General features: G+C 42.2%; 1 protein-coding gene across 1 annotated transcript in view; it reads right to left on the reverse strand.

The window, feature by feature from the left end:
* Positions 1-16,261, reverse strand: part of GIPC2 (GIPC PDZ domain containing family member 2) — a 93,028-nt gene extending 76,767 nt beyond the window's left edge. The window contains exon 1 of the mRNA XM_070467870.1: positions 15,949-16,261. Coding sequence (XP_070323971.1) covers positions 15,949-16,188 — 240 coding nt within the window. The 5' untranslated portion in view covers positions 16,189-16,261. The remainder of the gene's footprint in view (positions 1-15,948) is intronic.
* Between the last annotated feature and the right edge of the window lie 254 nt (positions 16,262-16,515).

The following is a 16,515-nucleotide window of genomic DNA, read 5'->3' on the forward strand; positions in this document are numbered from 1 at the left end:
CATTAGAAAAATGTACTGCAGAGTGACAGGGCAAGAGGAGACAAAGGAAAATGTACCATGGGGTTCCCTCCATGAGAGCTGACTAAGGGCTGGGGTGAGGGAGTGGAGGCAACTTACTGACCGTCTTAAACCCTAATTCATTAGAAGGCTTGAGATGCACAGAAAACCTCACCCGTGGGTAGGGCCGGTGAGACGCAAGGGAGAGTGTGTGAAGATTCTTCTAGGCTTGGGTTGCTCAATTTTGAGCCACCTCCCACCCCAGGGGTAGAGAGCTCCAAGAAGAGAGACCGGGAAGACCCGGAGAGGAGCTGCCAGGAATAGAATCCTGTCATAGCATCGGAGACACTTAGTCACAACGCCGGCTAGAGCCTCTCACCTTTGCTCCAGAGTTGTTTATGACCCGCTCCCACCCCGCCCCCTCACGAAGCAGCTTCTTCCCACCCTCTGCTGGCCAACGTTCCTGCCCTTCCTGCCCGTGGGACTCCCGGGACCCGGGCAGAGGGAGGAGTTAGAGAAGAGGGGAGGCGGCCCGCAGGGCCAGGAAGCTTCCCGAAGAAGCTGGCAGGCTGCTGCAGAGTTCCGTCCTCAACTCCCAAGAATGCGTCACCAGGCCAGAGCCAGGACAGGCAGTACCAGAGTCTCCTGGCTTCAAGCTTAGTGCTGACACTGTACCTTCACTACCTGCTTCTATTTTTATCCCCACACCCTCCTCTCCCCACACCGTCCCCAAATGCCTACCATTCAAAACTGCCCAGGAAACTGGCTTGTCTTGTGGGAGATTAATTAGCAAATGTACAATAAACTTTCTCACATACTGTTTTTTTTTCCTTTCCTATAATTAGAGGGACTCGGAGGCCTAGTTTACCCCTGTTTTCCCAGAGTAATTATTAATACCTTCCTTTTAACTCTGTGAAGTGTCTGGGTAGGAAATATAAGTTACCTGGCCATCTATTTACAATACTTCTTCTATTAAGCTGATCAAATAAGCACACTTCCTTTTCAGGATGATAAGACCAGGCAACATGAAATAAAAGGAAAAACATATGATTTGCATGTTGAAGTAAGGTAACGGTAGAGTTCTTCCTCTATCGTTTAGCGCCTAAGTAATCTCACCCAGAAGCTTCTTGGAAGTCAGTGTCCATGATTGAAGCAAAATTAAGATTCTATGAGTCTTAACAAGTGTGGGGAGAGTTGAAAATGAGCTCGAAGTGTTCTGTGGCAAAAGGGAATAGAATAATTCAGAATTCCACACTGAGGAAAATTCTGTCACAGGGATGTCTAGAGATATGACAAAAAGAAATATGGGTATTCCTACAGAGTTATTTTTGGCTCAAGAGAAATAAGCATTGATAATGCAATAAAAAATAATTTTGAATAAATTAATATATTTAATATTTCAAGTTTAACTGAGATTTTTGTTGACTGAAATTGTTTATTAAGTTTACACTAAGCTTTATTAAAGAAGCCCTTCTCAGAAGAGTCCATGTTAGTTACTGTAACATAGAATTCTACACTGAGATAGCTTAGTTTGAGGATCATGTATAGAGACAAACTTTTAAATTTGCTTTCCTTACTTTCTGGGATTAGGCAAAATGTAGGAGAATGAAATTGTACAGGTCTAGAATAGAAATATTAAAAGGAAAAAATTACAAACAAAAAAAAAAATTAGTCAAAAATTGCCCCTAAAAAGCGTCTTTTTTGAGGAAAAGAAGGAATGAGAACTAACATTTATTGAATCATTGTCCTAGATACCTAATATGCTATTTCATTCAGTTCTAACAACATTCCTATAAAGCAGGCATTATTTGTATATTTTCCAGGTTCGAGTCCATTACTCAATTTTCCAGGTGAGAAAATTGAAGCTGCTCAGTGGCATCTCTAGGCACTAAACTCAGGGCACACCATCCTACCCTGAAAGCACCTCCCCACTAGACGGACCTAAAGCACTGTGGTCATGCCACCCCGACTGACTGTCACAGGATCCTACAAGCCTGTGAAGTAGCCACAGCAGATATGTAGCTTTGAGCTATTGCAAAAGCTTGGAATCTCACAGATTTAACCAGCCATGTTTTACTCTGTATAATTACAATCCTATAAGGATGATCCTAAAACTAAAATGTAAAACAGGAGGCCTTTCTACTGTTTTTCCCTTCCTGTTGCTTTCCCATTTTGCCCACCGCCCCCACCCCCACCTTTACTGCCTAGCTTCACGGCACAGAGCAAGAGCTTCACCTCAAGCAAACTGGCATAAAGCAATGTTGCCAGTGGGTGGGTGGGGTGGTACTGGAAAACTGTTTGAAATGTTGTGGGAGCTTTTTTGGTTGTTACAATGAATATGTGACACTATTGGCACTGGGAGAGGTAGAGGATGAGGTAAGGATACTGCGTGAATTCTAATCTCAGAGAGGTTCAGCTCAGTGAAGAGTTGTTTGGCATTCTGCAGGATATTCTCTCTCTCTCTCTCTCTCTCTCTCTCTCTCTCTCTTTTTGGCTGTGCTGAGTCTTAGTTGCATGCAGAATCTAGTTCCCTGACCAGGGATTGAACCTGGGCCCCCTGCATTGGGAGCACAGAGTCTTAGCTACTGGACCACCAGGAAGTCCCCTGCATGATTTTCAAATGTCCTACTAGAGATTCATGTTGGGAAGAGAATATATACATATAATGATTAAAACCTAGATCCTCTGGGTTACAGATAAAGTAGGCTTTGTTATGAGTTTTCCTGGACTGCAATTACCACGTAAACCAAGGAAAGCCTTTCTTATTCGCATAGAACCTTATCAAGAGTTGTTCATCATCTCAGAAAGTCAAGTCACTGACAGCAGTGTTGTCCATGTTGCTTGAATTTAACATATAGCATATCAGCTGCTCCTTTTATTGTTACATTATATAGTTCTATGAATGTCTGCAAATATTTAGAGAGCAAAAGATAACATAGAATCAAAATATTCATGTCTTATTCCTATTGTCCTATTCTTTTTAAATTCAAATTTATTAGCTATTAAGTATAGGTATAAGCCAGAGAAGGCAATGGCAGTCCACTCCATTACTCTTGCCTGGAAAATCCCATGGACTGAGGAGCCTGGTAGGCTGCAGTCCATGGAGTCGATAAGAGTCGGACACAACTGAGCAACTTCACTTTCACTTTTCACTTTCATGCATTGGAGAAGGAAACGGCAACCCACTCCAGTGTTCTTGCCTGGAGAATCCCAGGGACGGGGGAGCCTGGTGGGCTTCCGTCTATGGGGTCGCACAGAGTCGGACACGACTGAAGCGACTTAGCAGCAGCAGAAGCAGTAGCATAGGTACAAGCAACTGACTGCTTCATTGTGTCTTCTAGGATAGTTTTTCCAAATATTTGCATTGAAATCCATATTTGTTTCTAATATTACTGTTAAGGAATATATTAATTTTTAAAATTATATATATAGGTAGATGTTATTGTTTAAATATTTATTTCAGGATAAGTAAAAGTGATGCCACAAAATATTTGTTATTACAGGGGAACTTTGGGTCTGAAAGGTTAAGAACCACTTATATAAAGAAAAGAGCATGAGCTGGGAGTTTGACAAACATAAGATAAAAGATATCTCTTTGGAGTACATGATTTGAGTAGTTTACTTTTGTTCTGAGCTACAACTGCCTCATCTATCAGTCACAGTCATTTCTGGGGGTTCTATTAAGAACTGCTATTTCAGAAAAAATAGCACAGGTTAAGTGGTAATAATAGGTGTTCAACAATAACTCCGTGTTCAATGCTCAAGCTGTGCTTTCCTCCCCCACTTACCTTTACAAAAAGGCAGGAAAATTAAGACAGGAAGAAGGAAGTATAAAGAATACAGAAGGAGAAAGGGAGTAACAAATCATGATCAGTACCTAATACTTAACTACACCCAGGACACATTGTTAGTATCAGATGTGAGAAGGTTCAAGCTACATTCTGGCCCTAGATCAAGTTACTTTCTGGCCCTAGACCATGAAGAACAGGTTGTTAATGCCAATCACACAAACACTACTACAAACACTACTACTTAATGCAATATATGGCTATGCAAATTGTTCCAAGAATGGATACAGAATTATCATTTCTTCAACCTTGTTACTGTGTATCCCTTTAAGACCATGTAAAGTTAACACTGTAACTTAAGAACCTGTGACTTTTACAGACTAAAATGTAGATCCTGGATTTAGCCTTTTTTTTTTTTAAGGTTGGAACTTTTCCTCTACATGTGCTTTGATTATCTCCATGGAGATTTTCATACAATAGAGGATGCACTTTCTGGAATGCTAGTATTCATGAGCCTCTTAACCACTACTAACTGGAGCCAAATATGTCCCTAAAAGGCAAATAAATATTCTATCACTGACAAGATCTAAGATCCTTTCTACCCTTTCACTTATCTGTAGAAGCCATAGGACCTCCCTGGTATTAGCCATGTCCAAGCTTCAACTTCCTACTCCACATTTTAATCACCAAAACTTCAGAGTACTCAGCACACCCCAAAAAGAAAAGCTAGAGTTGCTAAGACAGTGAGAAAAAAAAGCAGTTTTTGGATCACAGTACAGAGAAACAGTGACAGTCATCCATTCTCAGTTGGCTTCCTCTTTTCTTTATTTCGGCAAGTATCTAGCCCAAAAGTATTTGTTAGTTGCTTGATTGAATAAATAGTTTCAAGAACACCTTTAGATGTACACCAAAATTCACAGAAGCATTAATTACAATTGCCAAAAAATGGAAACAACCTAAATGTGAACAGATAAAGGTGATGTGGTATACACATACAGTGGAATACTACTCAGCCATAAAGAATAACATTTTGCCACTTCAGCAACATGGATAGACCTGGAGGGTATTATGCTAAGTGAAATAAATCAGACAGAAAAAAAGAAATGCTATATGATATCACCTATATGTGGATTCTAAAAAAAGTACAACAAACAACAAAAAAAAAAGAACAGGCTCACAGATATAGAGAACAAATTAGTAGTTACCTGTAGAGAGAGGGAAGGAGGGAAGAGAAAGATAGGGATAGGGGACTAAAAGGTACAAACTACTATATATAAAAAATAATCTACAAGGATATATTGCAAAATACCAGGAATGTAGCCAATATTTTATAATAACTAAAAATGGAATATACCTTAAAAATTATGAATCACTGTGTTGTATACCTGAAACATAATGCTGTGCATCAACTATACTTCAATTTTTTAAAAAAATGAATACCTCTGGTTATGTCAGGTGATAGGGGTTTATCATAAGGAGACACAGGGAAACAAAAATACAGGAAACATTTTCAGAAGACAGGCTTCTTAGAAATACTAAAAATTGGCTCATTGCCATTAAAGACACAATATCAGCTCTCCTGACATGAATGACACTCTGACGGCCCTCTGTGACCCTAAAAAGACTGCAGGGACTCTTATCATCTCCAGGCTTCAGTGTTAGGCCCACTTTTTTGTTTCTGCTACTACCAACTGTACAGAACAGATATAATGTATGCTCCTAATTTGGTTAAAAGTAGAAAGGAGGTTTACACCCACATAGATACGCATTTACTTTCACACACATACTTATAAATTCACAAATTTTATTTTTCTATAAAGATGGTCAAAAAAGTGGCCAAGCGAGATGCTTCTGGGGAAAGAGGACTAGGGAACTACAGTTCCCACTCCCCCCCGCCCAAAAAAATGGCTACCCTTTCCACTAAGTACATATATTATTTTTTCAATTAAATTAAACATTGGTTTTAAATAACATTTACTATGTAGCTCCACTGTGGACTTCTGCTTCAGAGAGTTATTTCTGCCTGGAGATTTAGTGAATGAATAAAATCACAGAAAAGATTTTCCTTTGGTGGCCTTTGGTCAAACACAGATATGCTCATTAACTAAGAACCAACAAATGGAAGGGAAGGTAGGTTGTAATTAATAACATTGAAGAGGAGGTCAAGAGATGAGACAGGCTGGATTAGGAATATATCTTATATATTGATTATAGCTCTCATGTTTATACGTAAAAAGTTTTGAGGTAACTACAAAAGAACTTGTGTGATACCACAATCCCAAATGTCTAAGAAACATGTTTGATGTCACAAAAGCAGAAAATGTCTTAGCTCCTAAAATTTTATTTCAATTCATATTACTGTACCTTACTGAATCATATACATGGCATTCTATTTCCCAAGATTTTTATTGAGTTTAAAACATTTCATCTTCTTCCCAGAGGGAAGACAGGGGAAGAGAGAGGGATAAATTAGGAGGTTGGGTTTAACACACACATACTGCTATATATAAAATAATCAATAAGAACCTACTGTAGAGCATAGAGAATTCTATTCAATACTTTGTGATAACCTATATGGGAAAATAATCTGAAAAAGAAAAGATACATGTACACATATAACTAAATTGGGCTTCCCAGGTGGCACAATGATAAATAATTCACCTGCCAATGCAGGAGATGCAAGAGATGCAGGTTTGATTCCTGGATCAGGAAGATCCTCTAAGTAGGAAATGGCAACCCACTCCAGTATTCTAGCCTGGAAAATTCCATGGACAGGGGAGCTTGGTAGGCTACAGTCCATAGGGTTGCAAAGAGTCACACCCAAATGAGCATGCATGCACACACTCCTCTAGAAAAACCTTGCCTCTGACTCCTGTTGGTGGAGCACTCCTTAACCCCTTCTGGTTTTTGCCGCTGCCCAAATCAATTTTTGCTCAAATATACTCAATTTTAATAAGGTTCAGTTTATCTTTTAACAGAGTAAATGGGGAAAGAATCACGGAAATTTTTCCAGGTAAAGGGAAGAACAATAGATAAAAGTCAGAGAACTGGGAATAGTCTCGTGTTCTGTACAAGCCGTGGAAGATACCTGCAACACCCCTAAATCAAGAAGTCTCAGGCTACACATTCTCCCCAGTATCCTCTCCAACAGGACTCCTTATCTGTTGTTCATCTGCCTTAGCACCACAGGACCTACACACTGGACCGGAGACGAGCACTGACCCCCAGGCCCCCTCTGCCCCACGCGTCCTGCACCCTGACTCACCAGCAGAGACGCCTTCTCAAGCAGCTCAAGTCTGAGACAGAGTGGGACACAAATACAGAGGCCAAAACTCAAAGACACAAAGAGGAGGCAATGAGGGCCTTAAAGGAGCAAAATCAAAGGGCGAGAGAGATAGTCAAGAATAGAGTAAAAGGGACTTCTCTGGCGGAGTGGGTAAGAATCTGCCTGCCAGTGTGGGGGACATGGGTTCGATCCCTGGTCCAGGAAGATTCCATATGCCGCAGAGCAACGAAGCTTGTGCCGCACAACTACTGAGCCCCCGCACCGCAACAATGAAGCCGGAGCGCTGCAACTACTGAAGCCCGCGCACCTAGATCCTGGGCTCGGTAACAAGGGAAGCCACTGCAATGAGGTCCTCAGACCACAGCGAAGAGCAGCCCACAGGCGCCACAACCAGAGAAAGCCTGTGCAAAGCGACAAAGATCCAGCACAGCCAAAACAGATAAAAAGTAGATAAATAAAGAAAGTTTAAAAATAAAAGAGTAAGAAGTAGGGAGAGAGTGGCAGAGACTGAAGGTAAAGGACTTGCTCTTGGTTTTCCAGAGTCTAAAGTTACTGCTCTCACCCGGACAAGCATGAGTGATATTCCAGCAGTCTACGGAACCGGACTGTCCAGCTGCAGAGGTGAATCTGGGCTTCCTCACCTCCCTGTATGTCCTAACAAATACATACACGTTGTCCAAGGTAACCTGAGTGTGTCCATCTCTTACCACCTGCAAGAGACTCCCACGTGCATTCAGGATGTCTGGAGGGGTGGGAGCAGGGGAGGGATGGCAAAGAGGCCACCATCTGTCTATGACGTAGCAGAGGCTTGGGGAGGGCTTGAGACTTGATTCTACAGTTGTTTACACACCTACCTCAGAGGATCTACAGAACACAGAGCAACAATCTTAAACCCATTTCTTATCGTCCTCATAGCAACGAGGTCTATAGTCTGGTGTGAGTAACTTCCTACTTCTCAAAACGAGTTACAGCTCTTGTGGGGGTTTTGCTTCTTTGTTTTTGCTTGCATTCTTCATATAAAACCAAGGCTGATGTTCAGAAGGCATAGCGAACACACATAATGGCTGTAGTATATTTAGAACTTCTCAGATAGTACTGTGCAGTTCCAGAAAATACCATCCTATTTGACTTAAACCAAATTTTATGAAGAAAACAGAGCAAATGAATAGTCAGTTGCGTTTCAGCTTGATAAAACACCAGCCAGGGATCATTCCTCTGCTGAAAAACACTTGAGTTGTTGTTATTGCCTACAGAATAAAACCTACACAGCTTTAAGGATGTTTGTAATCTCACTACTGTCTATATCTTCAGCTTCATCTCCTACTGGATTCATCATCTGTTTTTTAAAATTTTTATTGGGGTGTAGTTGATTTACAATGTTGTGTTAGTTCCAAGTGTACAGCAAAATGAATCTGTTAGACATATACATATATCTTCCATCATCTACTTTTATTTATTAAACTTTAATGGAGCATCTAAGCCATCTATCAACTATGAAAATGAGATGTTAAGAAAAAAAATCCTCCCAGCCCTCAGTAAGAGGTAGGGAAGTAACTAAATTCAATGTGCTAATGCTATGTTAAAATATGCAGTTGTGGGTATGAAACATGGCTAGATTGACAGATTCACAAAGAAGGCTTCTTTGAGGAGGTAACAGTTGAGACTCGAGAGGTGAGTAGGAGCTATCAGAACAAAGAAGTGAGAACATCAAGAGAAAAGGCACAGAGGAATTAAACAGTTAATCATTCTGGATTAAAAAGGTTGTTAGGATATGAGACTTAAGCACGCATGAGGCAGGACTCTAGACAGGCAGGCCAGACTAGAAAACATTTGGCTGGTGGGGGTTATTTGTAAGTGCTATGGTCTGAATGTTTATCTTCCCTCCCCCAAAATTCAAATGTTGAAATCCTAGTGTCAATGGGTGGGGTCTTTGGGTGTTGCTCAAATTATGAGGGTGGAGCTCTCATAAATGGGAGTAGTGCCTGATCACAGAGGCTCCAGAGAGATCCTTAGCCCCTTTCACCAAGTGAGGACACAGAAAGAAGGTGCTGGTGATGAACTAGGAAACTGAGCCTTCAGAGGTAACCATGCTGGAACCTTGATCTTAGACTTCCCAGCATCCAGACTGTGAGTAATAAGTTTTTGCTTTTTATAAACTACCCAGTTGGTGTTACTTTTTTATAGCAGCCTGAAAGGAATAAGACAGTAACTGGGAGGCCTGTAGTTTTTTGAGACTGGTATGATCAGAGCATCAATATTAAAATAGAGGATGGGTGTGGGACAGTTCCTGGCAGTCCAATAGTTAAGACTCCCACTTCCAGTGCAGGGGCAAGGGTTCGATCCCTGGTCAGGGAATTAGGATCCTACACAGTGCGTGGCACCACCAAAAAAACTTTTTTTTTTTTTTTTTTTTTTTTTTTTTCAAAAAAAACTTTTAAAAGAAAAAAATAAAGGATTGGTGGAATCAGGGAAATCATACTAAGGGTGCTCCTTTAGAATCTGCATTGTAATAGACACTGTCAATGCCTTCCAGCCAAAAGCCACCAGGAATTCTCATTTCTAGTTTACTGTCCCTTCGCAACAAAGGAGGCAGCACACCATGGAGAACTGTGGGGAGAGTCTGAGTAGGAGGGTATTAGAAAAGATTTGGGCTTGTGTCTTGGGCAGCTTGGACTTGATGTCAGGAAGTGAGGCCAAATCTATGACTCAATAACCTAGTAAACCTATTACAAGGTGGGTAAAACTGTCGAAAGTAAAGCTGTGGTTGGTAAAAAGGAGCTTCAGTCAATTATATTAATCAAGGCAAGGGGATATCTGATTATTTTTGTGGTAAGGACAATGTTTGCATTTTTTGTCTCTGTTTAGACATGATTACAGAGTAGTCTTATTTCTGTCTGACCCATCACAGTCACAGAATGGTCCCTTCTGATGATGATCTTCTGTGAAATTATCATGTCCAACATGAAACCATCAAAACCTGCCTGTGAGTGTCAGGTCAGCTCCCAGATGTCAGGAGCTGACTTTCTCTTTCTCACACTCTTTCTGCTCAGTGTTGTTGGGCTTGCTTCATAATCCTCAGATCTCAATGATAAAGTGCACACCAAACTCCCAAGTCCTTCATTTACCTGTGTTTTTACTGGTTTTCCTAGGAGAGCAGTATACAAGTCAATGAGCCCCATTTTGTTCTATCTTCCTAGATTTCTCATATGGGAACCAGAAAGACACTGTTCGACTTGCCAGTTATCCGCATTGCTGGGAAATGATCAAGTTTGCAGCACTGCTCACAGTCTCCAGAAAGTGCCACAATGACAGAATATTGACTTCCACAGGGGCTCAGAGCTGGCATCAGCAAGTTGAGAAAAGCAAGCAGTTTCAGTTTCTGGAAGGTTTCACAAGACAGCACCCCATACACTGTAACTTACTTAGGAAGCATTCTACTTACAAACAGAGATTCCAGCTTTGCAATTTCTGGAATTCGTGGACGTGTAAACATTGGATCCAAGTCATTTTTACTTAGCTTCTCAGTCTCCATACTTCACCTCTTACTACTCCCCAGTCAAGATATGAGTGATGCTCCTCATGCCTAAGGCCCTCAAAGGCTAGTTTCTTTCCTCACACTACAGTATCAAAAAAAAAAAAATTAACACATACACAAGATACCAGTATTGTAATCAGTACTAAAGCTTTATGCTAAAGATACAGGATTTTAAATACCGTATTTTCATGAAGAATCTTTTACTCAACATATTTTGAACTCCAACTATGTTTCAGGTACAATTCTAGGCCCTTGTGGGCTGCATCAGAAAACAAAATAGACAAAATTCATTGTGGAGCTTATACTCTAGTATATGGGAGAGGAAAAAGACAAGTTAAATATACATAGGATGCTAGTATCAATGGAGGAAATTAAGTGCTGAAGGGAACAGGAGGTGCGATAATTTAGGGATTTTGTTCCCTTTTTTTTAGGGGTGCTGTAATTTTAAACGGAACAATGAGTACCAGTCTCAGTGAGAAGGCGGTGGTAGAGCCAACCTAGGGAAGAGCATTCTGGGAATTATCTGGTTGTCCACTGGTTAGGGCCCTGAGCTTTCACTGCTGAGGGTACAGGTTTGATCCCTGGTCAAGGAACTAGGATCCCTCAAACTGGGTGGTGTCTGGCCAAAAAAAAAAAACGAAAAAAGAAGAGCATTCTGCTAAGGAGGGATAGATTCTGGGAAAGATGCAAAAGCCCTAAGGCTCTAGAGTTCAAGGACTAGCCAGGAGGCCACACTGGCTGGAGCATAAAGAACAGTGACGACAGAGTGACCCCAGGGCCTGTAACCATCACTGGATGTTGACTTTTGCTCTAAGTCAGATGAGGATCTATCAGTCTTGAACAGAGAATGAGATATAAAATGTTATCTCACTGGAGATAGCAACTTTTGAGTTTTGCCATAAAGGACAAATGGGGTAATAGTGTGAGGGATGGGAGCAGGTGACAAGAAAAAGTTTGTTTCATTTTTTAAGACAAATAGCATGATTGCATGTTGAATATACAGCTTGAAATTAAAAATCACAATTTTTGCCTTTTCTGCTTCCCAAGTACATTGATGTATTTGACTGCTTTAAGTATTGAGAGAGAAGGGGCCGTATTTGCTTGACCCATTCAATCAACAAATTACTTAGTATTATACATCACACTGGAGAAGGAAATGGCAACTCACTCCAGTACTCTTGCCTGGAAAATCCCATGGATGGAGGAGCCTCATAGGCTACAGTCCATGGGGTCACAAAGAGTTAGACATGATTGAGTGACAACACATACATCACACAGAAGCTAATATAACTAAATCAAAGTTAATCATTTCAGAAATCTTTAGCAGTTTCAGTTTCTGGATATGTAAAGTATCTAACAAAATTTATTTCTTAATATCTTTCAAATTCACTCTTTTCCTACAATCTTTCCACCTAACAGAATTAAGAAAACACATCAAGACACAAACTGTTTGTCAAACAATTACAGTGGTTCAGATAATCAAAATGACTTTCAACAAGTTTTATGACCACAGCTCAAGAGTGTAGTGACCAACTCAAATGAATCCTGAATATTTTAAAAGATGGTGTTAAACTTTTTGTAAGAGTGTCCCAGTATTTATGAGTTAACTCCTCTTTTAGATGAGATTTTCTTTTTTCTCTTTACTGAATTGCTCGTTTAGCTGTTTAGAAAAATGATATCAGCTGTAAGAGATTTTTTTGCATAATTGGCCATCTGTTTCAAGGTAATGATTACAGACTGCACCCTGCAAGCAACCCATAGCTTTCGTTAGCTTCCTCCTTCAGGAACCAGGAAATAGGTGAAATCCATAATTATCAGATTCACAACAGACTCTTTCTGAGGCAATAAGTATTTTTGTGGTTGAGTCTGAGGCTTTTCTTAAAAAGATCATTTGTTTAAAAAAGAAGTTTTGCTGGTTTGTATTTGGAATTCAAATGAAGTTACTGAGAATCCCATGGCTGCTATGTAGTGGACTTGGAACCAGGAAACATTTCGAATCCCAACTCCACCCCACGCCAGTCCCGTGACTCTAGGCAAGCTGCTTGGCTTCTCAGAGCCTCACTTAGCTCAATGGCAAAATTAAAAGAATCTTGCCTCAGTGCGATGGCAAGGATGGGATGACCACCATATAGACTTATATGCCTGGCACAGCCGGGGCACATTATAGACTCCCAGTAAATCCACCTGGATCTGCTGCACCTACCATCAGGCCAAAGCCTTCCCTTTCTTCCTTAGCCGAGAAAGTACAGATCTTCAGACAGTGCCATTTGTATCCTTAGAGCCACCTCTCTAGAGAAAAGGCAGGACTTCTGGGATAATCATATAAAAGGGAGACATTTTTTTGTTTGGGGGATTTTCCTCACCACTGACATCTCAAGTTTATAGCACTATTCCTCTTGCTGGGAGGATGGGATGACAAATGGAATCTCCCTGATGTGCATTTTAATAAATTACTTGTTTCAAAAGTAACTATTGAGGACTTTCCTGATGGTCCAATGGTTAAGAATTCACCAGCCAATGCAGGAGACATGAATTCCATCCCTGTTCCAGAAAGATCCCACAAGCCATGGGGCAACTAAACTCATGTGCTGCAATTATTGAGCCCATGCACTGCAACTACTGAAGCCCACAGCTTGAGCCCATGCCTGCAACAAGAGAAGCCACCACAAAGGGAAGCCCATGCACCACAGCTAGAGAGTAGCCCTGCATGCCACAACTAGGTAGATAAAGTCGTGCGCAGCAGTGAAGACCCAGCACAGCCAAACATTAATTATTTTAAAAAGTAATTACTGAAATACTTTGACATATACTATGATGATACACATACTTTATCCTGAATATACTTAACTCTTTTCAATCCAAATGGAAAACCTGCATTAACGTTGTTTATGTACATAAACATACTAACATATGGGGCTTCCCTGGTAGCTCAGATGCAAGGCAGGAGACCCGGATTCGATCCCTGGGTTGGGAAGGTCCTCTGGAGAAAGAAATGGCAACCCACTCCAGTATTCTTGCCTGGGAAATCCCATGGACAGAGGAGCCTGGCAAGCTACAGCCCATGGGGTCACAAAGAGTCAGACATGACTTAATGACAAAACAACAACAACATACTAACATGTATGCCTAGGGTTACAAAAATTTATGAACTTTGATAAAACACATCAAAATACCCACCGTTTGTCTTGAAATTCTAATGCAAGTCAGCGCATTGGAAACCAAAAACGCTGAACATGGTTGTCAAGCTATTACTGAGACACCCTGGAAAACGTGGGAAGCAATATAGCAATATAACCTCATGGAATTTGGAGCCAGAAAAAAACCTGATTTTAGGGACTTCCCTGGAGGTCCAGTGGTTGATTTCACCCTTCTACTGCAGGAGGCACGGGTTCAATCCCTGGTCGGGAAACTAAGATCCCACATACCTTGAAGGGCAGCCAAAAAAACAACCTCACAAACACATGTCATTTTGAAACTTTTCTAAACCTCAAAGCATTATTTTTCTATCTATGAAGCAGAGCTAATAATAGTACTTCTCAGGTATTAAGTGGATTGAGTAAAGTCATGCATCTTGAACTCAAAATAATAACACATTATGATGATGAAGACAATGCAAAGTAAATAAATCTGGAGTCCCTAGTTACAGGAGAGAAGTTTAAAGTTGTCAATTAAGAATGCTAACAGGCTCACTTAGCTTAGAAACTGGAAGATCCAAGTTTAAATAATGGCCCAGCCTTTTTGTTACTAGTTATGTGACCATGGCCAAAGGCCAGTCACATTTTACCTCCGCCCCATCATTTAATTGTTAAGTATTAATGATATTATTAATTGTTACTATATATAAAGCACTGACCATATGCCAACACAATCTGGTGTTTATCTAGGCGCTCCAGTCTTCACAACAACACTTCAAGGTAGAGGCTCTTACCTCTATTTTACAAATGGCTGAAACTGAGAGAAATTAAATTTGTTCAAAGCCATCCAGCTAGTAACTGGTAGAACCTGGATCCACAGCCTGGTTTATCAGTCTCCAAATCCTGTACTTAACTACCCAAATGACCTACCTCTTCTAGAGAAAATCAAAGAACATTACTCCTGCAAGAGTACTTTTAACTTTTTGAACTGAAACATCAGAGAATGGGTTTGTGATTTGCCTGCCCTTCAGCGGGCCTGGGAACCCTGAAAGGTTAGCTTCAATCTCTCTTTCATCTCATCTTGGAATTTTGTCTTTACCTCGATTTCACTTGAGCCAATCTGATAAACAATATTAAAGGACAGACAGCCAAAGATAGTTCTGTGTACTCCCAAGAGTTCAGGGCCACAAAGTGTTAGTCGCTCAGTTCGTGTCTGACTCTTTGCTACCCCATGGACTGTAGCCCATCAGGCTCTTCTGTCCATGGAATTCTCCAGGCAAGAATACTGGAGTGAGTAGCCATTCCCTTCTCCAGGGGCTCTTTGCCACCCAGGGATGAACCCAGGTCTCCTGCATTGCAGGCAGATTCTTTACCCTCTAAGCAACCAGGGAGGCCTTCAGGGCCTCAAGACCTTGTGCTTCTCCTTGAAATGTGGACAAAATATTTTCTTGGACTAGCTTCTCACACCTGCATTTGCAGTTAGCTTGTTAAGTATAAAAAGTTACATAAATGTCTCCTGAAACTAACTATAACAAACTCCAGTTCCTGGCAAACATACCATCAATCTAATTAAGGCAAATTTCAGTCCCATTTCAAGGATACCGTGTCAAATATAGAGCTCGCCCCTCTGAAATTTCTATCAACTAGTCCCATGCAGTTCAGTATAACTTTCTTAGTTATCCACTCTTGGAATAATAATCTTGGAAACACCAAAGTGTTGGTCCTGGACATGACATATGAGGGACAAAGTGGGGCTCAGTTTGGCATCACCTGGAAGGCATCACCTAGTTTAGCATCACCTAGCCCCTCAATCCAGGAGATGCTCAGCATGGTCATCTCACCCCGGCAGAGGAAGCAGGAGGGCAAGGTCCAGATAAAGTGAAGGGTGTTAATTTACCAACCAGATCTCGACGCTGGAAAGCCGCTGAAGCTGCTGAATCTGGGGCTACTAGAGCCTATTCATTTGCATAAGGAAGTAAGGTCGCCCCGGGTTTCCCAGAAGCCAGATCGAGCTTGGAGAACGTGACTCTCCCCGGTCCTGGGACTGCCGTCTTCCCTTCCCAGTAAAACTCTCTCGCTCCCCCTGGGGCGCTCACGAGGGACCCCCCACCCTTCTTCCGACCTCGGAATCGCGGAAGCGCAGCCAGAGCCAATTTAAACCTGCGCAGCAGGAGTGGGAGAGGCTGAGCTCCAGGGCCCGGCGCTTACCTCCGACGGAGGGATCTCAAACACGCCCGCGATCTTGGCGTAGAGCTCCTGGATGCTGGAGAAATTCTCCACTCTGCCCGTGGCGCTCCCGTGGGCCAGCTGCGTGTGGAAAGCCAGCCTGCGGGTGGGCGCCGGAGGGCTGGGCAGACTGCGGACAGCCGCATCCGTGTGCTCGCCCTCCACCAATCGGGAGGTCTCCTTGGTGTTGAATTTCTTTTTTCTCCGCAGCCCCAGGGGCATCTTGCCTGGCCCCACCTGCGCTGCCAGCGGGCTGCTGCCTCCTCGGCTGGCCCCCCGGACTTTGTGCCCAGCGGCCCGCCCGCTCGAGGCAGGTGCAGCCTGGGCCGGGCCAATAGCAGAGGCCCTCGGGCCGGGCCCCGTCTGGTCAGGGCCCCCTCCTCCACTGGGAGGAGCTGCACCTGCAGGCGGAGCGGCCACCAGCCCTCTGGAGGGATCTGCGAGAAGAGAAGTTGGACCTCAGGATAGGGAATGTTGCTTGCCTTTCCAGTTCTACGAAGACCAAGCCATCAGCCTCGGCTGCTGACCCTACCGCTACCCCGTGCCCTG

This window comes from Odocoileus virginianus, chromosome 5 (assembly GCF_023699985.2).
Source record: "Odocoileus virginianus isolate 20LAN1187 ecotype Illinois chromosome 5, Ovbor_1.2, whole genome shotgun sequence".
In the NCBI taxonomy this organism is placed as follows: Eukaryota; Metazoa; Chordata; class Mammalia; order Artiodactyla; family Cervidae; genus Odocoileus; species Odocoileus virginianus.